This window comes from Haemaphysalis longicornis, unplaced genomic scaffold (genome assembly GCF_048455015.1).
Source record: "Haemaphysalis longicornis isolate Haplotype H1 unplaced genomic scaffold, Haemaphysalis longicornis Haplotype H1 scaffold_10, whole genome shotgun sequence".
NCBI classification, from domain to species: Eukaryota; Metazoa; Arthropoda; class Arachnida; order Ixodida; family Ixodidae; genus Haemaphysalis; species Haemaphysalis longicornis.
The window spans coordinates 14,490,973-14,515,371 of NW_027526204.1; the positions used below are offsets into that span (position 1 = coordinate 14,490,973).

General features: G+C 46.6%; 1 protein-coding gene across 1 annotated transcript in view; it reads right to left on the minus strand.

Annotated features, from left to right (window-relative positions):
• The window catches only part of LOC144159727 (complement factor H-related protein 5-like), a 123,310-nt gene that overhangs the window by 11,436 nt on the left and 87,475 nt on the right, over positions 1–24,399 (minus strand). The window contains exons 9-11 of the mRNA XM_077691430.1: positions 19,199–19,374; positions 13,896–14,028; positions 3,918–4,040 (exon numbers count right to left, since the gene is read on the minus strand). Coding sequence (XP_077547556.1) covers positions 3,918–4,040; positions 13,896–14,028; positions 19,199–19,374 — 432 coding nt within the window. The remainder of the gene's footprint in view (positions 1–3,917; positions 4,041–13,895; positions 14,029–19,198; positions 19,375–24,399) is intronic.

Genomic DNA, 24,399 nt, shown 5'->3' on the forward strand with positions numbered 1-24,399 from the left:
CTCGCCCTTTCAAGTCCTGCAGAGACAGCCTCTTCACCTATTTGGATAGCCTTGCCTATCTTGGACATTTCACACTACCACATACCTCACTCACACCTCAACAGGCAAATACATACCGTACGCTACAAACTTTGTCCCTCCCCACTTAGACACCAGCTAGTACAGTAGTCTACCGATTTTGCGGGCCAGGAAAGGAACGAAAAAAAGTCCGAATAAGTGATTAGTCCTGAAAATGCGCGAGTTGCGAAAACGAACTATATTTCATTTAAAGACAACTGTCGCAAATGGTCGCTAATGGTTCCTCGCCTTAACTTCCTCCGTCGTGTGAGAGCTTGAATCTCTGCCAGCTTCTCGGTTTCTTTGTAAACATTGGCAACAACGCTAAAGCGTTGACAAGGTCTTGCGTTGACGGTTGCCAGATGTCGGTAGTGTCTTCGTGAGAGTCAGAGCCGCTTTTCAGCAGCGTGGTCACTTGGCGCACGATCTTGTGGTGCGATAGCTCTGCGCACCACACAGGACTACAGGCTATATTATGACCTATAATATCAATGTTTGTTATTACGGTGGGATTCAGGCCAATCCCATCCAATCTTAAGCTAGCCAAGCGGCTTAGGATTCATAAAAGCGTCGTCCTGGAGTCGCACCGAGGGTCTGTCGAAAAAACATTTCTCTGGAAAATTCAACTTTTGACATTATTTTCTCCGAAACATCTGCCGTTCATATACATTACTCCTATGGCAGAAGTGGCGGTTCCTGGCGAAATACTAGAATATCCAGAAGTCTGAATTTTCGGAGTGCAAAAAATCGGTCGGCTAGTGTATTATACCCCATCAACTATACCGTAAAGCATATCCGTATTCTACCGTCTTTTTCGTCTCATTTCCACACATACAATGAGCATGCGCCCCGTCATCACCCGAATCAGCTCATCATTGTAATGGGAAGATAGTAAGAGAGAGAGAGAGAGGAAGAAGGAAGCACTTTATTAGAAAAGCAGAGAGTGTTGGCGGCATTTACCGTCGCCTACATGCTTCTCTACTGCGGACTGGGGATGCAGTGAAGAAAGGCCCTAGAAAGAGGTTGACAGAAAAATATATTTAATAAAGGAAAACCGGCGTGGCTTGATGTGCGTTTAGATTGCGTCACAGAATTCATTATGTTGAAACGTCTTCCAAATAGGCGAACAAACGTTTGAGAGCCCTGAAGCTGCTTTGATGGAAGTCCATGGTCCCAGAATGGTCTTCAGAGAGACCAGCCTTCGTTCTCGGCGTTCAACATCTTCAAACAACGTGATCATATTGCCAAGTAGGCCACAGATTTAATGAAATATGCCCAACTGTTTCTACAGAAGAACAGTTGTCACAGTAGGGGTTGGTCTTCAGTTCAAGGTGAAGAAGGCACGTGTTCGTGTAAGGCGAGTTAAGTCGTACGCGATGCTATAAGGTTTCTAGGCTATGAGGGACCCGTCTTGGAAGTACTCATTTCAGCACTGTGTCAACCGCGTGCAAAAGGAAGTGATTGTTCGGTTGGTTACAGCATAGCCGGATTCCTTTAGTTACTGCGACATGATGCGCCCGCGTAGAAGTGTGTGTTATTTTAGAGAACAATTTATGGTATTTCTGTGGTTAAGGCCCTTAGAAGCCGCTTCGTCGGTTTTTTGGTTTCCCATGATCCCACTACGGCCAGGTATTCATTGCCATTTTATACGGTGTCCAGCGATGCAAGCGATGTAGGAAAGGAAAGTGACATCGCAGGCTGCGATGTGGTAGGTGGAAGACTTACTTCTCACTCACAAAACTTCCAAAGCTGCCTTAGAGTCCCTAAATATGCTCGACTGGTGCAGCTCGTGGCGCAAAAAATAAACAATTGCTTCTTTGATGTCATAGAGCTGAGCCGCTGTAGATCGCTCCAGTCGAAATAAAAACTCACTAGTGAGTGGCACGAACAATCCAGATGACGAGATTGACGAGACGAATGATGATCTATCCGTAAGTATGTGTGTTATAGCGGAATACACTTTAAAATGTAATCTAGCATGATGTGTAGGCATTCCGTCAGGGGCATTGTGTTCTTTAGTTTAATTACAGAGATGCGACACTGTATTTGCAAGGTAGTAACGTTCAAAGGAAGGAAATGTGGTGGCACCATTTCTTTCACCTCACTTGGAATTAACAGTGGTATACTGCCAATTTCTTGGGAGACTCTACACCTCGAGCAGCATAACGTTATCCGGCATATTAATTGGTTTCTTGAGTGAAGCTTTTGCATCAGGTGCACACGGACAGTCTTCTGCTTTCTAATCACATCAAAAGGCAACTAACGTGCATCTGCAAGGGTTCAGACACAGGAAGATTCCTTCGGAAGCACAGGACACATGCATAAATTGTTTTTTCTTGCTGAATCAATAATCTTCTTGGTTGTTTCTGATATTTAATATAGGGCAAGATGGAAGCACCGCTGCATATCTTCTATATAGCTGTTGAGCACCATAACCATTGAATGGCAATCTCTGTCTTATCGTAAACCCGCAAGACTTTTCATAACCTCATTAGCCTAGCAGAAGCGGGCCCATAACCGTTTAACCTTGGGTAACCAGGTCAAGGTGTGTTCTAATAAAAATACGAGAAATATTTTGACTCGTGGATATGAGAGTGAGCGACCGATTATAATAAGCGTAGAACGATCCTTGTTTTTTCGTGTGAAGGCTATGGTTACGCTCTAACTGGGGGCAATTGAAGGCACGGGCTGCGAGGTAGCTGGAGATGTTATGGAGGGCTTTCTGTAGGCCGTACTGTGTAGATCGCGGAGAACGTGAGACACAGCAGATACAGATGTCATCTGCATATAGTGTGATCTTTACTGCTAGTGGCAGGATTCGCTTGAGTGAAATAAGGGTCAGGTGGGCATATTTCATTGCAATGGACGTAGTACGGCACATTGTAATAAACCATTTTCTACAGCATAGTAAGAAGTTTTGAGTAGGCATAAAAAGCTGCCATCAATCAAGGTATTCCGCTTTCTATGCGTATATCCTGCCCCCGAAAGAATGATCTTCAACAGTGGCTGTGCCTGCTTTTTGTTTTGCTTCCTTGGCATCGGGACGATGCCAACTAGAAGGGGGAGCAACGCCGCTACCTTTATTATTGCGGCGAAATTCCCCCATTGGCCAACGGGGCGGCTTCTGTGAACAGAGTGAACAGAGGAAGAACAGAGTAAGAAGTGAACAGAACAGAGTGAACAGAACAGAACAGAACAGAACAGAACAGAACAGTGAACAAGAGGAATAAGTCTTAGGATGCGCTTACGAGCTGGGGGAGAACAGAGGAGAGAAAAGAGGTTTAAGCTCCCTTGTGGTAGCTGTAGCATCGCGAGTGCTTGGGGGAACACGTTTTCCCTGTAAATAAACTTTTACTGGAGGTTATCGCCAAAATAGAGAGAGAGAGAGAGAGAGAGAGAGAGAGAGAGAGAGAGAGAGGGAGAGAAACCGAGATAGCTCTGTTCCAAATTGCTTCCAAGTACTCCTCTCGCAGTGGTAGCTTCCAGAAATGGTGCTGCAAGCTCTCGAATAAAGAATTTAAGATAAAATGAATACTACATCAATATCTATACATGGTTCCGGGATAATGTTAGTAGGCGTTTTTGCACTTGGGGTTCCTTGGAAATATTCGAACATTTGCAAGAGTTTGTAAGGTGCTACTCCGCGGTTAATGCAGTTATCATTGTGAAAGGCCGCACATGTCTGGTGTGATTTCTTGCTAATGTATGGATATTGTTATTTTGTCATTTTCGGGGTCATTGTTCGTTAAGGTAAGTACTGTCTAGCTACAATTGTTTCTTCGTTTATCCTAGAGGTACATACCACGTGAGCCGCATTACAATGAGACCTCGTCTTAAATCTTTGTTATAAAAAAGCTTACCGTCTGCCAAAATGAAGACAGAGTATGATTGTGACCTCCTTCCCACGGAGAGAAGTTTGTGAACTCTCCTAATGCTCTTCCTCAATTCGATTAAGGCACGTGGGATGGGTGTGGTGGTGCCATCTGTAATAGCAAAAGTTGTACTAAATTGTAGAAACAAAATGCGTGTCACTTGCGCGAAATAAGAAAGTAAAAGTGCAGAAGGGCACAATACAGCTTCTTAAGAATTACTTCATCTTAAACAACAACTGAGCTGTGTGAGCACAAATAAAGGTTGCATCTTCGCATAGGCGCCACTCTATAAAAATTGTAGCATTCGTTTGGCTGCTTTCTCACCGATGATATGATGGTTCCGCTATGCAAAAGAGTGCTATTTCCTCCATGGCCTTATCGTTAACGTGACCCCAATGTTTTGCCCCAAGAAATATTTCTACGAGAAATGTGGCGGCAGCCCTAACTTGAACCCTTTGGACACGGAAGAATGAGCTTAACACTTTCGGATGAAAATGACCGTCAATAGGAACGCAAAATGTTGATGCAGAGTGTTGGACCGTTACAAACCTCCCCTAATTTTGCTGACAGTCGTATGTGTTGTTTATTGAGGCAAGGGCGACTTGGCGAAAAAGCGCCAAATATCAGTGTTTTGTATATTTTCTTGGAAGTATACTCCAATAGGTAAAATGATTGAAAATGGTGTAGGGGGGCATTTCATTAAAAGCAACCTATTGGTGTAGAGGATCATGCTGCTAAGAACTAAAAGTGATGAATTTAAATGCAATTCAGTCTTCAGTGATTACGAAGACAACCCATTATCAGTGGAAAAAATCAGTGAAACAAAAATCAGTGAGACAATTATGGTCGATACGAAATTGTTCGTAAAAGTGGGACGCTAAATAAAACTCTAAAACACGACTGCATACAAACATGAGATCACCTGCGAGGTAATGTGCTGGGTGAATAGGGATGTGGGGGGTGTACAGTTCAGGACAATGTTTGCGCCTATCAGCCTCATGTTATTTGCATTCAACAGGAAGGTGAACGACGGTACGCGCTTGTCCACATCTCGAACATTGTACTCTTTGTGTGCTGATTAAAAGGTAAGAATGTGTGCCGCGTGTGTCCTGTACGCAGCCTTCGAAGTGTACCTTCAATAATTCTATTCCGTTTCTCTCATATGTATCTGCTTATTTTTGCTGTAAATATGATGCCCTCTGTGAAAGCCTCCTCGCTACAGCCTCCGAGCACTGACCCCACTCTCCAAGGGGAACTGTAGAGGGCTAAAAGGGCTACAGGCCGAAATACTACGAATCTGTCTTGTGGTTCCGAAGACTACATGCACTGGGGGAACCATGACAGAAAGTAGACGTCTTCCGTTTCCTAGTCTGCAGGCACTTAGCTATGTCGAACGCAAGTGCGCATTCTAACACTACAGCGTGGGCATCAACTAGCAGTGGTCTATGTGTCCAGGGCGCAGGAGGTCCTACCTTCACATTTCCAGGCCCCAGCCGCTTTTCTTCACCCACCATGGATGTTCCCTCCCATGAAAATCACAACCACTGTTCCTGGATTAAAGCGAAAAGCACCCATGCCGCCCCCAGCTTTGAAATCGTTTGCCTTGGAGTTTATTAATAGTCACTATAATGCCCATACGCATGCGTACACGGATGTATCAGTGACGGGTACCTCTTCGGCGATTGGGATTTGGATTCCCTCGTCGCGAACCCCCTTGCGTCCCACTTTTTGCGTTCCACTTAGCCACGAGACGACGTCAACGATGGCGACCGACATCGCTTGGCTGCGGGCTGCTTTTCACTACATCTTAAAGCAGCCTCCTACTCAAGGGACTTTTTTCACAGATTCCCGGTCCGCTCTAGTATACTAAGGATCTCTGCCGAAAGATAAGATGACATGGGAGATACATCATCTCCACCTCCAAGCGACACAACAGCGGCCCAGCGTTTAACTGCAATGTCTTCCTGATCACTGCGGAGTCGCCGTAAAGGTTGCAGCTGATGCTGCAGCCTCAATCGCCCACAACCTCTCTGTTCCGCCGCTGCCCGTTCCTTTTACAAGAAAGGATGCGGCAACCCTCGCACATTCGAATGCCTGGAGAACACAGCGGTGCACTTGGACATACAAGAATTGTCAGTACACGCCTCTGCATATTATTGACCCTAAATGCAGCTTCAAGATGCCTCCTGTGCTCAGCAAGCGTGCGGAAGCGCTATTGCACCGCCTACGTCTCAACGTGGCGTACACACGGCCTTTCCTCTGCAAAATTCAGCAGGACACTTCACCACTCTTTCCAACATGCCATGTAACAGAAAACATCAAACATATCATCTGTACCTGTACCATTGGTTAGCTGTCCAAACTTAACAGTGCCAAGGCAGACTCTCCTAACAACTTCGTGTATGCCACACCACGCAGGCCTTGAACTAAGGTACGTTTTGGGCCCTTGGTCAGACCCACACCAGGCCATACCGAAGCTCGGTTGAAGTTCTTGCGTAGTACTGGCTTGGAACAAGTGCTTTGACCAACTTAACTTCAAAACTCTGTGTATGTGCTCTCCAAACTCTGAAAATGCGCTTGAACACTGGTGCGCATCACCTCGTTCTTTATTTATTTATTTATTTATTTATTTATTTATTTATTTATTTATTTATTTATTTATTCATTTTAGTTCACAGACCCTCATGTTTTCCTTCCTGCAATGGCGTAGCATGCTAAGCGGTATGGCTCGGCTAACCTCACTTTTACCATTATATGCTCTCTCTCTCTCTCCCTCTCCCTTTCTCTCGCTCTCTGTCTGTAATAACATGAAGTTTGGTCTTTGTCTCAGTGGCCCATTTTTATTGCATTTGCGAAGGAATACCTGACATCCATGACGACTGTGATGCCAACGGCATCTGCCGTTGTTACAACACTCACCCCGCCCTACTCCGCGATCGCATTGCGACCGCCCTTGCCATTGGTTACCCAGTTGGAACCAAGCTATTTAACAGCGATTTCCCCAGCGGGGGTTTCACGGGGCTAGTACACGAACATGCGGCCTCCTTGCAATGCTTTGCCGAGCGACCGGCCCGTCTGCTATTAATGCAAGATTCGGGTACACATATCCCGCTTCCTTCGACGCCGTCTGCAAGATGAACGAAGATGGTACACACTGTTTGAACGTGATGTCGGCTTTCCTTACGGTTCCCAACGTCGTGCATATGACACGCCCCAGCGTCTCTCATCGCCGCCCCCACCTCGCTTGACCCGTCTCAGACCAATCGTCTCTCGCGCGGCCGATCACCCTCACCGTATCGACGGTCAGTGTCCTTTCTTCGCCCGACATCCCACGTTCCCGACAACCCCTCGGAAAGCTAGCGCCGGCAGTTTTGGACGGTGAAACTATGTAACCCGCAAAATGCGCAACTCCTCCTCAAGGCCTACAAAACTTTTGTCTGTTGTCGTGGAAGGAATTTTCGTTAATGCTGTTGCTGTTGTAGATACTGGAGCCGATTAGCGAGATAGTGAGCGGCGTGATCCTCCTCTTCCTCCCCTTCTACTCCCCCTACTGTCGCCCCTGCCTGCGCGTCTTTATTTCTTAACAAAACCTTTTGAAGCTCTTAAACATGTTCGTACTTCTCGCCCAGTGTTGTGCCACTTCGATGAAACAAGATCCGCACTCCTCCGTCACGACTCCAGCGGGACCGGCATTGGTGCAGTCCTTCTACAACATGATTTTTAGTCAAGAGAGCGGCCTGTTGCTTATGGCAGTCGCTCTATCACGCTTACCGGAAAAAAACTAGAGCATCATAGAACAAGAGTGTCTTCCGGTCGTTTGGGCTGTGCAGAAATTTCTCCCATATTTATATGGCCGCCATTTCAGGGATTGTGACCGACTACACGCACTCTGCTGGTTGTCGACGTTAAACAACCTTACTGGTGGCTTGGTCGATCGATTCTGCGTTTGTGAGAACACGAATTCTGTATCACATACGTTTCGGTCAAGAGGATCCTTGATGCGGACGATCTATCGCGTTTACCGCTATCGCCTTCACATACTGCTTGCGTAAAGCCACCGGCAAAACCTTTTCCTTTTGCGACGGTTCGCTCCATTGCGGTCGGCTAACAGTCTGAGCTTGAGAAGCTCCAACAAGGAGACCAATATTGAAAAACATAGTGGACCAACTGAGCAGTATAACACAGCTTGTAACAGTCGCTTACGTCGCCTGGAAACTAAATTAAGAGCTGTCGATGGAGAAAAATGGAGATGGAGATGGCACAGCAGCGGCAAATTTTAGAAGCCTTTCATGACGATGCGACTGCTGGCCACCTCAGACATCAGAAAACCTATAACGGCATACGAGCCCATTTTTTTGTTTTTTTGGGGGGCCTGGCACGTCCACAAGGGTATACGAGCACGTGGCGTCCTGTAAGTCCTGCCAGCGTCGAAAACGCCCTACATCTCTTCCGGCTGGACATTACTCTCATTAGAGAATTACACGCATTAGGGCTGACCTCACATCATTTAAAGAAGAAATGCAAAAAGCAGGGCCAATAACTAATACAAGCGCGGAAGCGCCACCTGTGATCAAACGGAAAAGACCAGATGCATCCACAACTGACCCTGCACTGAATTGCGTTTATGCAACACCAATATCAAAATTCGAACAAAACGATCCCCTTTCACAGTTCGCTACCATACAACAGGTAGAAGACACTTTCAAGACCGCAGTTCAAAAGCTCCAACAGTCTATGCAGCAACAATTTGAAGCCATGCAAACCGAAGTGCAGCGTCAATTCGAGCAATTCGGTTCCCGTATAAAAGCCCAGCTAGTGCAGTTTGCTGCACAAGCTAATGGTTAACAGCGGCAGTTTGCAGACCACTGCGTTATACTAGAGGCGAAGCTAACTCTGCTCGAGCAATGGCAGTTTGTTGCACAGGCTAATAATCAGTAGCAGCAGTTTTCGGCGGAGTTTGCCTTTCAATGTGTTAAAATAGAGGCAAGGCTAACTGCGCCCGAGGCTAAGGAGTGCAAAAGCACCAAGATGCAGCAGTCTTCCCCACCGAGGATCTAGTGCTCTACATGTTACAACATATACCTCCTTACAATGATGGCAACCAAGATGGCTGTCTAACTCCAGCAATGTAACGCTCGCCACCCGGACAACCCGACGACCACAATTTGGCAATGGTATTGCCGTGGGTCCAAACTCAAGTACGATTCCCTTGCACAAAGTGTCGCCTCATCCACCGACCATTCTGACATTGTAGCAATACAAGAAGCAAACACAAGGGCGCACCTACCAGGTTACACCACATACAGAACCGACGTGTGAATAAGCCTCCATACGCTCCCAGAAAAAAAAACTTACTGCCATACAGCACCATCTCCAATAACCACAACCGATTGGTACTCTGCTTTAATTTATACCAAGAGGGCCCAAGTGGGAAAGACGACCTCTATTCCAACTGAATATCTACTGCCGGTCAAGATGTCCTCAAGCAACCCTCAAACCGGTTATGGAGCATGTTGCCTCCAAAGCGGCTGCTCCTCATCACCGGAAACTTCAACGCGACCCATCAGCTATGCGGTTATGTGTACTCCAATCCTCGAGGCAACATGCTGTATAAACTCATAGAGGATCTCGAACTTACGATCCTCACGAACCCCAGGGGCTCTACCAGATTGGGTAAGAGCACCGAGAGGGTTACTAACCCTGAGCTGACCTTTACCAGAAATATCCTATAGGCCTCCTAGACCAGCTTACAAGAATATCCCGGAAGTAAACACGCAATCCTGGCGACCACCATCCAAGGCACAGATTACAAAACTACTGCTGGCACTGCAATGCTCACGGATTGGTCCAAATTTCGAGAAGAACGCCGACAGAAATCTAAAAATACCACTTTACCAGTGCAAGGATGGATACAGCAACTGAACCAAGATGTTAAATTATACAGCAAAAATATTAGTACCACTTCCTCGACTCGCAGCGTAGACGCGCGGCTCCTGCGCATGTGGGAAGCCCGGCGAGGCCTCTTGAAAGGATGGAAGCCCGAAAGTCTCAATAAGAAACTAAAGAAGCGCATAGCTGAGCGCACAAAACAAGCAGCTGAATACGCCAGCAAGTTAAGTGGAAAAAACTGGCTAGCTCTTTGCGAAGGGTTGAGGGGAACGCTCAGCACTTCCAAGCAATGGAAATTGCTTCGATGCCTCATTAATCCGGTGCCCTGTAAGACTCATAAGAACATGGGTCGAATAATGTACGCATTCCCCGGTGGAGACAAGCAACTCCTTGCTGCCTTAAAGACCAGGTATTTCCCCAGTCAATCCAACGAAGCACTCCCACCTTACACCGGCGAATCCAAGGAGTTACTAGATCAAGACATCCATACTCACGAGGTAACCGCGGCCATTCACGCTCTGAGGCGCCACACATCCCCTGGCATTGAGCAGGTTACAAACAAGGCGCTCATTAACCTCGATGACAATTCAAACTTGAACTTACAGCATACCTTAACAACGTGTGGCGGGAAAGTATACTACCAGAGGAATGGAAAACTGCGGAGGTTCGCTTTATACCAAAACCGGGGGAACAACTATCTACTGAGAATTTAAGGCCAATATCCCTCGCGTCGTACGTCGGCAAGTTAATCGAGCATGTAATTCTTAACCCTTTGCAGCCCTATCTGCAAGACTCCGGGCTATTCCCAACAGCGATGGTGGAGTCACGTCCTCACCTCTCAGCCCAAGATATCAACCTCAAGATTAAGGAAGAAGTCATGATACCAGCTACCCGCAATGCCCCAAAGGCCACCCTGGGACTTGTCCTCAAGGGTTCTTTTGACAATGTGCGGCACACAAAGATCCTGCAGAACCTAACCGCACTTGGATGCGGCGGGTGCACTGCAAGATTCCGGGCTATTCCCAACAACGATGGTGGAGTCACGTTCTCACCTCTCAGCCCAAAATATGGACCTCCAGATTAAGTATGGACCTCCGGATGCGGCGGGTGCACTGCAAGATTCCGGGCTATTCCCAACAACGATGGTGGAGTCACGTTCTCACCTCTCAGCCCAAAATATGGACCTCCAGTTTAAGGAAGAAGTCGTGATACCAGCTACCCGCAATGCCCCAAAGGCCATCCTGGGACTTGACCTCAAGGGTGCTTTTGACAATGTGCGGCACACATAGATCCTGCAGAACCTAAACGCACTTGGATGCGGCGGGTGCACATACAAATACCTGAGGGACTTCCTTTCCGGCAGGAAAGCTAACAAAAAAATCGGTTACACCTCCACAAAACGAATCCTCCTTGGGGGTCGCGGTACGCCTCAGGGAGCAGTGCTCTCTCCCCTGCTGTTTAACATTGCCCTCGTTGGGCTTCCTCCTCTCCTCAACAAAATACCGGGGATCAGGCATGGTCTCTGCGCGGATTACTTTTCCATCTGGACGTCCACGGCGTCAATTTTATCGCTTGCAAGAAGTAGCGGATGTGATAAGCGATTATGCGAAGTCGTGCGACCTCTGCTGCGCTCCGCAAAAATCGGAGTTTCTAGTCGTTTCGCCACGCCAGAAACATGCCCCAGGCACACCCACCATGTGCCTCAAGCTGGATGGCCGCACCATCAGTCCACCTCAGCATATAAAGATTCTAGGAATGACCTTTCAAGCAAACAAGACCAAGTCACTAATCATTACCAACCTCAAGACAATGACCGATCAGGTGACGCGCATGATACGGTGGATCGCCACGAAAACCCGTGGCATGGGAGAGGTAGATCTGCTTCGGCACGTCTATGCCTTTGTCGTATTGAGGATTACATACGTGTTACCATACACTCAGCTCAGCATCACCGAGACACAGAAGGTCACTGCGATGACCCGCAAGGCATATAAACAAGCACTCGAACTTTCGGTCTCACCGACCACCGAAAGACTTCTTCGGCTCGGCTTCATAACATTGCCCAGGAGCTAATTCAGGCTCACTCAACAACCAAAGAGCGAGGCTGGGGGTAATGGAAACGGGGAAACGGCCCTCTCACGCCTGAGACTCTCGGGTCCCCTTGACCACCCGCCTGCATTCCCGGAAAACGTACGCACGAAGTCCGCAAAAACATCATGGTACACCCCCTTCCCCGTGATATGCACCCGAAAACCCGCCTGCACTCACGGCAAACTTACCGCACGAAGTTCGCAAAAACATCACGATACACCCCCTTCCCCGGAATATGTACCCCGTGCACCACGTCGACAGGAGGGAAGCCAGAGCAAAAGCCTTATACAAGATCTATGGCAACGAACCAACGGCGTATACGGACGCGGCGTGTTATTCGGGTAGGTCCGCTACGGCCTCCACTGTATTCGTCAAAACCAAGCACCGTTGCAACCTTTGTCTTGTCAGCGACAATACTACACAGGCAGAGGAAGTAGCAATCGCCGTCGCCGTCGCACAAACTAATGCAGCGATCATTGTCACTGACTCGCAGCAGGCTTGTAAGAATTTCGCTAGGGGACGCCTGCATACAACAACGCTACGCATCATCCAGCAGCAGCCCCCGAAGAGGCTAAGCAAGATTGTATGGGCTCCGGTACATAACGGTATCCCTGGAAACAAGGCGGCTGAGGGCGTTGCTCGAGAATTGACCCACCGAGCGGACGCCGACAGCAGCGCTGCCTAACCCGAGCGCATGCAGTCCTTGACGTCTTACGCAGAGATCACGCAGCACTACAGGTTGCCGCGTCAGACACTCGCTCCCCCTCAACACATCTCTACCCCGAGAGCACGACGTCATTAACGTGCTCTCCAGACGAATACATTCCCCCATCCTATCCGGCTTTACCTTTCTAACCCCCAGAACTCCCCGCTTGGCCGATTTTGCGAGAACCCCGAACGCTACGCCATAGAGTCGGAGGGTGTAACCAATACCCACTGATACCCCCAACCTACAGTTTTCTATGGCCGAGCTTTGAGAGGGCGCCTTGGTGATCCCCGGCCTGGACAACCAGCTTCGGCTGGCTCAAAGGGCTGTCGATGCGGACCGCGCTCAAGGCATCCTAGACTGAGGACGCCTTGTTCAAGCTTCAGTACAATCCTTGGGGGTGAAACAGCGCGCAAAAAAATTAGGACAGAAAGAAGACAAAAACACGAGCGCTGTATTCTTTCTGAATTGTCTTCTTCTTTCTGCCCTGGTTTTTTTTGCGCGCTGTTTCACCACTATGAATCTACCAACTGGCCCAATTCCCGACACTTCAGTACAATCCCCACGCTTGGTTTTTGTAAACGTTTATTCTCTCTCTTTCTTGCAATAAAGGACCACTCCCATTTCACCGGCTCAAAAAACATTTTTACTGTTATTACAACAATACCAACCACTTCAACTACTACTACGACTACTACTACTAATGCTAGTACTACTACTACTACTACTACTACTACTACTACTACTACTACTACGACTACTACCACTACTACGACTACAACAACCACTACTACTGCTACTACTATTACTTCTACTACTACTGCTACTGCTACTACTACTACTACTACTACTACTACTACTGCTACAACTACTACTACTACTACTACTACTACTACAAACATGGACGTATCTGTAACCATGCCCCTGGAACCAAAACATCAGCCAGCGTCCTCCAGCCTGGACGCTACACGTGCAGCTACACGCGAAGATATTTCGCGAAGCAGACAGTTCATTGAAATCATTCAAGACTCCACAGTGTCCTTCCTCCTGAACTACTCAATACAAACTTTATATTATTTTAGGTGCAAACGACAAAAACTACTCATTGTCAGACGCCAAGATAGTTGGGGCAGGCCCACCTGCCTCCAGAAGAAGCTCTATTTTCAGAAATTGTTTTCACGTGCGAACTAACCATCCTCTAGTGAAACAATTTTTGTTTTGGGGACAGCAACACCACAAACACATACAGAGCACTGCTTATGACTTAAGGGTGCACTTACAGGTGTAGGGTATCTGATCCAATCTCTGCAGTGTCCCTTCAAGGCTCCACCCCTTCATGGGGTCAACAATGATGGTCGAGTCTCCTCCCACAGAAATGATTCCAACGAGGCTACGAGCAGAGGTCATGAACAACTAAAAACAAATACAGAAATCTGTTGTTGCACATAATGTAAATCTTGATAAAAGTATTGTGAGTCTTGCTCTCCACCGAATGTCGCCTTTTTGATATCTTTTCCCACAATGAAAATTGCGATGCTCTACACGCTTAGATGGTGGAAAGTTATTTCTAGCAGTTGGGTTGCTGCCTAGACGGTAACGTATTGTGTTCCTTCTCGTGTGGCAATCGACGAGAAAAGAACGATTCACCTTAGTAATGCTTCTGAAACAATTCTAAACAATCCTGCGTCCTTGAAAAATATAAGTACTGGTGTTGTAGCTTTTTGGGACTCGGGCAGGCACCATCAGTGTCCCAAAAGTGCCTGTACTACAAACAGATGGTTATCAAGGTTGCTCACTGCGTTCGATCGCTTCGGACTACGTGTCCTGTACCGGACACACATGCTGCAGGAAAGGTTGTTAACCGTGCGAACGGCGAAGAATTAATTATTAATAAGAACTGCTGCACCTTGCAAAAAATTAAGGTAGGTAGGGGTTGTAAAGGTGGAAGATTCTGTTTACTGCCTTTCTTTCACGCATCCTTGTTCTGTGATGTGTTTCGGTATTCATTTTTCTAGTTTATTTCTTTTGGTCTTACTCCTCGTTTTTTTTACTTCTGCTTCTATTTCAATTCTTCCTACCCTTCCTTTTGGTTACCGTAGACGAACGACAAGTTCCTTGGTTAATGCTCATGCCTTTTATGTACTGGTCGTTCCTTCAGTCGCTAGTCCCACGTTCCTTCCTTCCTTCCTTCCTTCCTTCCTTCCTTCCTTCCTTCCTTGCGGAATTCATCCATCACAAAAATACCATTTTAAAGCAACGCTTTCTAGCTCTACCAGCCAATAGTTCTTTCATGGCGTGCGGAACAACAAACTCTTAAACCGTCGGAAGCAACGGCGAGGTGAGGGAGTGGGGGTGGCGGAGGGTTTCACTAACGGAGCACACTAGAGATGGCGCCACGAATTTCCTAGCATTCCCCGCGCAGGAGTGCGCGCTTGCCAGCGGCGGCGTCCGCGGTACAACTTTGTCGTCTGCTTCAGCGACGGTTGTTTTGGCCCTTTTTCGGTGCAGCATCGCGTCCATTGCGTGGTGCCTCCGCACGGCTTGATGAATTTGTTCCACCGCACCTGTAGGGTTAACCGCACCCGACAAAATTAACTGGTCGTACGGCAAACATAGGTTAAGGATTGGTTTGCAGGGCAGGAAAATAAAATGTACCAACCCCATACAGATATCTGCCCGCTAGATAAACGTTACCTTTTGCGCACTGCTTGCCACGAATGGGACTCCGTTTTCTTAATTGGTGATTACCGATTCGGTTGTGTTTTAAGAGGTATTACAAAAGGCGAAAGTTGCGACAGGTTCTGATAAATAGGAATTATAAAAGTGCCCTCAGCTTTCTCGCAGTTCTCAAGCTTACTAAACTGACTAGTTTAAATCGGTATGAATGGGAATCACTAAGCTCACATGCCGAATTGTTTTGGTGTCTGCGCTAGTGTCGCGCGGTGGTGGAGCCCCAAGCTAGCACATCAGGATGGCTAGGTTCCACTGTCACCCTTCGAACAACACTCCTCTCTGTTTTCCTTCTCCTGATTCACGGCCGGGCTACAGCGGCGACGTCCGCCACTCTAGCCCTGCCATGACCGACGCTGCTGCTGCCTTCGGGACGCCGCCCCCGCGAATTCCAGGTAATGGTTCGCAGAATGTCTGGTTTCACTCTTTGTAGAGCCGCGTGTGTAAATTCAACTGCCGTCGCATGGGCGATTGTTGTGGGTGTCGTTCAAAGGTTTGCTTTCCAACCGCCTACACAGAGTTGATTAGAGCCAATTTTTTGTTTACTATTCTTCTGCAGAGGTTAGGTTTAGTATGAAATCTTCGCCCTTCGTCGGTGTTTTAGTTCATGAATCCGACAATTTATGAATAATTGTTTACCCGCCAGTGGTGGCCAATATTAACTGAATACCTGTTTATCCATAACTTACTACTGCCTCACCAGTGGCAGGTGTGTCGGTCGCACGGATCACCTGTAAGTTAAGGTTGGGTGACGTGACCGATCGTGTCTAAGAAACTGCTAGTGATTCAATGTTGACCCTGTAGTGACGTACCCGGGTGTCACCGGTAGAGTATGCGGTGTCTCGGGCAGGTCACCTGACCCATCGTTACAACAAGTAATTGTACCACACCCTGGTTCGCTTGTTAGGTACCCTTGCACACAAGGACGACACTGATGTGTCACTTGATTTACAGGTTGATCACGCTACTTCAAAGACCCGTCGCAGCACGAAAAGCGTGAGAGCCAAACAAACGAGAGGGGCAAAGATGGCGTAAATAGTGACAGCAAAATTGAAGGTGGGAAAAATAGCAGCAGGATACGGAAGGTTAGGAGGGGAAGAATAGAAAGGGGAACGATTGGGAAAGAACTTTGAGGATGTGCGGGAAGAGGATGTAGACAAGTTTTGATGAGAATAGAAACAAGAAAAGGATGACTTACGAGGAGATAGCGGCAAGCAGAATAGAAATGCAGATAGTGAAAGGGCATAGAAAGATAAACAACGTTTGTCGGTTAGGATGGCGCGAGGCCACAATGGGAAACGGAGGGAATGACGGACATGCGGCAAAATGAGTACAGCGGAGCACAACAGGAACATTGCCAAAAGTGGGGAAGTAAATGAGGAAAATTTGGGGATGGAGAGGGTATCTAAATGGTATCAAATAACAACGGTGAGAGAAACGCTGTGATTTTTAGTGTCATTTTCAGAAAATAAAGTAGATGGGTTCTAAATTTGTCTACGTTTACAACCAGCTGTATTTTGTTTCTTACGCGGTTACAGTTAACCTTAAACTGGTGAATTTGTCACAACTGACGAGAAGCGGTACTGTTTGAAGATGTCATTCACTGGTGATTAACTCTTGTCGCCTTTCCGCTCCTCCCAACTAGGTCGGCTTGATCTGCAACCAAAATTCCCGTATCTACAATAACTTTTTAGCGTTGAAAATCATCTGCATCCCCAAAATTTTTTTGTGACAGCCTGTGCAATGGTGCTGTAATATCTTGCGCCTTCGCAAATCGTTTTTTTTTTTTTTGCATTTCACAGTTTGATCATTACTGAGTTCAAAGACACCTCAGAGTTTTGATAAAGTGGCAGAGCATACCGAAGTGGTATCGGCACGTATGTACTTCGCCTGACGGGATATCACGGATTGTGCATGATCAGCCTGAAGCGATCTGTCCGACCTCGGTTGACGCACACTGGCGGGTCGAACCTTCGGTACCGTGGCTTTATTCAAATCCCTAGTGAGCAAGGAGCTTGAAAAACGTGGCGTTGGCATGCTCTTCTCGGTCACCAGCAGCGACACCCATTACGCCCCCAAAATATTCTTTTTAGGGACTCCTACACGTCATCCCGTTCCTAGTAGCGAACACCAGATGAGCGGCCAATTTGCTTTACCTGCCGTGGTGTCAACCACATTGGCCGCTGTTGCCCCTATTGCTGGCATCCCAGATCGGGAACCAGCTTTTTCTTCTATCAGCATCATGCAAACTACTATTCTTGTTTCGACCCGCAACTTCACCAAAATGATAAAAGTTAGAGGAAGTGTATTTCCACTTTTTACCGTCCAAAGAGGTAGTATCTGCACAGAATAGCGGCTGTCGACGAGGCTGTTTTGTGGATTCCAACATCGTAGTCTTCCTCCTATAGCGGTAACCCGCCACATCACCCGAAAGGCGTCTTCATAGTCTCCAATTTGTTTCGTAAAAATATTACTGAAAATTACCACTACAACAAATAACACACTTTCAACGCACCCTGCACATGTTACGTCACCTGCCCTACACCTTAGAAAATAACCATGAAAATAGCTAATGGTGCCCCTTCCGTGTGCCGACGAGGACCTCACGGCATTACTAGAAAGAGTAGGCACCACACATCGCTAGCGTTTCGGACACGCACTTGCTTTTGTGGCGGGGTAAAGCAGTCCGGACTACCTCTGTTCGGGGAATTGTGTATGGCGGACACCCCTGTGTTCCGTCAGGGCACTCCTCCTAAGCTAGTTTTTGTGGGCTCCAATGAGTGAGGAATCAATCTCATAAAACCATTCCTTGAACCCACTCCGAAAAGTAGACCAGCGTTGTTTAGGAGATGTGGGCGAGGGGGGGGGTCACGATGGTGATATTAGCATCATTGATGCTTACATAAGTGGGCGAAAAAATGCTCGCCAATCCACCCTGGGAAGGTGGTTGGAAAGCAAAGCTGTAAACGACACCAACAATGAATACCCACGCGGCGTCACTGGAATTCACTCACGTGTCTCTGCATAGAGTGAAACTACAGACAAGTGAACTGCACTTAACCACACCCTCCATTACTTCAAAGCGTTATTCTTTGCTAAGGTGGAATCAATGCATGATTCATTATTGATGGTTGGTAGAGTTGTATTGGGGAATCACATGAGTGTAACTCTATTTTTCTGCACGAAAGGACGTTCAAGTCCGGTGTTAGTCATCTTTCTTCTCTTCCGTTTCTGCCGCCGCCGACGGAGGCAACGAGATCGGCGGCAGAAGTGCGAGAGAAGTGAGACGCCATGCGTTGGTTTGAGATTTTTTTTAATTTTTCACGAACTCCTAGCGCATGCGCAAGGGGCGCACACGGTGGCTACACGGGCCGTGGGCGGAGCGCAGAGCGGCGAGAAAGGTCACGTGACCCTATCACGTGTCATTCACCGAGAACGCAGGGGATAAACACGTGATGTGCTCGGTGAGTGCAACGGGCTGTCGCTCCATTCCTGTATTTGTGCTGCGGTGCCAGTAACTTCTTTTGTTTGTTCACGGGAGTTTTCTGTTAACACCAATGGTCGCGATAGAACCATTGGGAGCTAGAGGTAAAAGCTTCTAGAGTTAAAACAAATGGTACCTTATGTGTTTCCCAGCCTCCGCATATACTGGGTTAAAGTGGGGTTACCCTTACAGCTCTCTCTCTCGTGCAATCCCATATATTTAGTTGCGATCTCTACTTCTCGAGGAGGAGAACTAGGCTGAGTTATGAATAATAATTGCGCTACGCAACCATTTCGTACACCCCTTCTGGATGATTTGTGGACCAGCCCCAAATGTCTGAGATACCTAAGAGGAGATGTACGGTACTACCTTTGTTGTGATTGCCTTTGCAAGGCTTATGACGTGGCGGAAGTTTTGGGGGCCAATACTACTGAAGTGATTGAAGACAATGTAGGCAAAGTGGCAAGAGTGCTCCTGTCGTACATCATGCAGCCGGCTTTCAATCTTCTTCCGCACGACTTCCGTTTCATCGAAGTAGTATGGGCCTAGAAAATTAACGGAGACATTAAAATTCACGCGTTGCGACAAAAAGTTGGCAGGCATAAACACTTTGCAGACATAATCAGCTGGCCACACAATCTTGGCTACACAGGTCTTTAGCCATGGTTTACCGCGGTTTTCTTGGTGCAGGAAATGTATTATTGATTTATTGATAACAGCACACAGTCAAGCAAGGCTGACGACGTGGAAGCTTTCACTTGCAAATGTAACTGCACCATATGCGAAACCTGCGAGAATTTTTTCGAAGCACCTCGCGAGCACGGTGCATTAAGATAGCACTGCCGGCATGCCACGCCACTTCCAGAGAAGAGAACAGCGGCTGCCAAGCATGTAAAGAGAACAGTGGCGCTCTCGCCTCCCCTTATGTTCTGCTTTCTAAGTTGGGCAAAGGTTGATGTCTAGTAGAAGCAGGGTGTACAAGGTTACACGACGGCCCGGCGGCGATATTTCGTTTTGTCAACCGTATAGATCCCGCCCTTCATTCATTACGCAAAGCGTCAACTGAATGACTTGTAGGTTGCAGACTGCGCCTAATGTAGTCTAACACATTTCGAACCACTGTTGTCTTCTTAAAAATGGGTGCTGGTACTCAATTAGGACGTTTCTTATAAAAATCACTGCACTTGTGTAGGACTAGAGGTTTCGAAGCCAAGCCGCTACAATACGAACCGGAGACCCTACTTCAAAAATTAAAAAAAGTCCTCTAAAAAAACAGTGGGTCCTCTTTAGAACGTTGTGACAAGAATGCCGCTAGTGTTGAAGGCCAGTTAGTAGGCGGCGTTAGGTGATTTCGCTTGAGTACTGCCTAAGAAACGGCACGACGTGACCTGGGGTTAGAGTTTATGACATCCTTTCGGTTCAAACGCCGCCAACCATTACCTGCAGCTCGACATGTACTGAGAGTGACGGTCCTCGCATATCGTAATGCTCGACTTCCAGGTCCTCGAATGTTACACCTATTCATAGGAAGTTACGCCTAACGTGACTTTTTGAGATTTTACGTTGTCTCTCAGTACGTATTTGCAAAAAGTGTTCATTCAACATTGAAGTACTTCAAAGTGCGTGTAGCAGTTCGCATCGCACTACCTCAAACGTAAATGTTCCTGTAAACTGCGGAACAACACTGACTTTCCGCTATTACTGCGTTAAAGTGATACACGACCAAAATGTTGCACACACGCGTAGAGGGGTATAAGTTTTAAAATCGTAAATATACGCTGCTACAAGGGGCGTTGCTGCAGACGCTACATAGCCATGCATCAAGTTATCAATGAATCAATCCATTATTTACTTTCAGCGCCAGCACCAAAAGTGCCTACCACAATAAATCTGTCCCTGTACTCTGAATTTTGCATATACCCTGAAGCCAAGCGAGATGTCCCACACACAGAGTAAAGTATACCCAAAACGGCGTGCTGGACCCTGATCTGTAATGACGAAGGCCTGTTGCGTTAGGACGATATTCTCTGCTAGCCGTAGGTAAGTTCTTATCACACATGGGACGCTCTTCGGCGTAATTCGTGTTCATGAAGTGAAACGTCACTCTATAATCTTTCTGAAATTCCGGAATTTCTCCGGTCGTCTTCCAACATACGCCGTCCAAATGCAAGAAAACGTTGTATTCGTTGTTGGAACAACGAGCATTTTCAAGAGAAAAATAACGGTATACAGCTACGGCGGTGCTCCCTTGCCATGTCGCAGGTACAAAAGATTGATGCTCACTACCAAGTGTCCGAATACATGTGCCCTCTTAAAACAACATAGAATCTCCTAATGGGAGCTCCAGGGATACATCGCATTGCAATCCGTCTTCCTTGCTGTCTTTTATTACTTTGCACATTCGGATAAAAGTGCTAATATTAAGGCTTCGCCATCCCATCTTATGTAATTTTAAGTGGCATCATAAACAATGAGGTAAAATTGTTTGTGCCCCTCACCGATCTCCTGTTACCTTCAGTCCATACAAAACTGTAAAACATTTTACCGCACTTTCATTGTATAGTATTTCCCGAGATAAAGAGAGAGAGGGAGGCAATTCTTTAATGAGGCCGAAGAGTTCAGCCATGTATAATGCTCGTCATGCTGCTTTGGATGCCTGGTGGGCATGTAATGAGGGTTATCTGCTAAAAGAAATAATAAAAGTAAGAAAATGGAAAAAAAAGAAGCTACACACACACATACAAAAAGCGGCACAGTCAGAAGAGGCAGTCACAAGCTGGAGGCGAGTCCAGAGTATCTAAGGAAACACACCAGAACTTTAAAGCCACGCACCACACTGCCTTTTCTGTTCCAGGGGCCTCAAAAATCCTTCATGCTGAGATATCGCGCCCGTCGTAAACTTCGCGCCATCATTCGCGTCGAGCATAAACGTGGACAAACACAGAACAGGTGTTCAGTGTCCTCTGGCACACCGCAAAAGCGAACCCAGAGGTGATGTCACCGGACCGATTTTGTGAAGAAAGCTTCTGGTATAGGCTACTTTCAGACGCAGGCGATGTATAGCACACTCTGTTGGGGTTGATAAACTGTGTGGTGTACGAAACGTACACTGCGGGTCTACAGCGTACAGGGAAGCGTACGGCAGCTCCGGGTTCCGCGAGTTCTGCAATTGCATGCGCCATCCGAGAGTTGTGAATATTGCGCTGACGTCCTCCTTGGATAAAGGGATTTGTGCTGTTTATTAAATGCGTTTTTTGAGTCTGTAAACCCTACTCGCATAAAAAATGTCAAGCAATATGTGAGTTAGTTTGTCTTGAGTAATAGGACGAGTTTGTTTCTGCCAAAAAAAAAAAAACATTATGTTAAACACGTTCTCCTTGGATAAAGGGAGTTTGTTGCTCTTAAAATGCGTTTTTTGAGTCTGTAAACCCTACTCGCATAACAAATTGCAAACAATATGTGAGTTAGTTTTGTCTTGAGTAATAGGACGAGTTTGTTTCTGCCAAAAAAACATTATCTTAACCAAACTACAAAACGTATTTGCCTACAAACACAATATTCGTCACGCATAAAGCATCGGTTTTCCAATGTGGCACTGAGGAGAGTCATGAAATTTGTACAAAATTTGGGTAAGTATAAGAGTGTAGTCATATGAAATTGTCACCATTAAAACTCTCGAAACCTGCTCCTGTAATCAACTTATCACGCGTTTTCGGGAGTCCTGGGGACTCGGCTAAAATCGATACTTTTAAAATAAAGTGCCCCACTCACTGACTCACTGACTTACCGATTCATTGCCGGCCAGCCGAAACTGCTGGACCTGGAAATTCTAAATTTCCGCGGTATATTGGTCTAATGTCAGCAGGGTTCACGAAGGCGGGATTTCTGACATTATGCCCCCAACATAGAAAAAAGGATAAATTGTGCTCTCCAAAATTCGGGATAACCTCGCCTACCCGTTCAGATAGTGAAATGCTTTTTGCTGATTTAGGTAGCCGCGAGATCCCCAAAAGGAGTTTTATGGTTCTTATTGAACCAACACTAACGGCGCAATACGGCATTTCGAAGAAAATTTTGGTATTTTTAAGGATTCCCCCATATATGTTTTTCTTCTTGCTGCATCTACTTGGTCTTCGCTGATAAATGCTTCTTCATGAAATGCACAAACCAATTTTAAATATTTCGCCCATTTTCGCAGCTAAACGAGCGACAATTGTTTTTCGTATTAAACTTATGACGGGCAGAAGAGGCCTAAAATTTCATGTGAACGCAAAGCCAAACTGCTGTTTCTACCAACTCAAAGTTAGGAACACATTGCTATGAGGGTGCAAAAGCTCGATGGTGCTGAATTTTCAAAAAAATATTTTTATGATAGAGTAGCAAGGGCTAAGAAATTGTTCAGCTATTTTTATTTTCACGGCAGGCCCGTTGAGATGTCGAACAGGTTTTGTTTATGTAGGTAACAGATACAAACGTGCACAAACTGTTATTACCAGACTTTTAAATAACAGCAGTGTAATATTGAGTATCAGGGTTTTTGGAATTTACCTGTTTTTCGGGATTTCTTAAAAACTATTGAGCTCTTTACTCTAATTCTTCTTGCATATAAATACTGCCCTTAAAATTACACGGAAACCAATTTCAGGACTTTGTCCCACAGAGTGTATAAGAAGAGGAGCGGAATTTATAAAATTACACCTGTCTCGAACGTTAATTCCGTACAATTTTCTCGCGTAACATAGCGTCGCCATATGTTGGGGATTTCCGGTGCCACAAACCTCCCGTAGGAGCAGACGTTATTTTTACTAAAAACATGACTGATGAGTATGCTTCAAACTTACAATATAATATTTCCGTTGAGTAAGTGCTTCTTTCGGCACACCAGCATGACAGAATTTGTTGCGGGATAGTTCGAATAAAGCACTATTTCCAGCCGTTTCCCATAACCACACTCCTCCGGGGGAAGCCTATGTACTGCCACCAGATAGGAGTTTATAAGTGTGTAGAGTTCCACGGTGACCCACCTAATGATGACAATTGAGATATAACTGAAGAATGGTTACCCCCACTCCTGTAATTAGTATAATGGCGCTCCAGGGTGTTGTCAGGGCATCGCCGCTAGTTACGATAAAATGACTTCTTAAAGAGTGGAGGTAAAGACTATAACAGGCTATATTCACGTTTGCGACTCCAAGTTGTTCTGTAAGTTGAACACACTTGTGCAGGTGTTCTGCTTTATTTTCGAGGCAATGGTCTAATTAGTGTCGCATCATGGCGGCGATGGGAGCCGTCTGTGTGTATTTTAATCAACCGGGCGAACCGCTTCCGCTCACTGACAAGCCAGAGTCAGTGTTAATTATTAACCATGACTCTGGCTACTCAGTACGCTGAAGCGGTTTGGCCAGTCGGGTAAAAATCAAGACAGACTGCTCCCATCCAGTAGAGCAATCCTCGCTGGTGTAGTTTCGCAACTATAACTGATCCGTCTGTCTTGATTTTACCCAACCGGACAAACCGCTTCCGCTCGCTGACTCGCCAGCGTCGCTATCAATAATTAACAGTGACTCTGG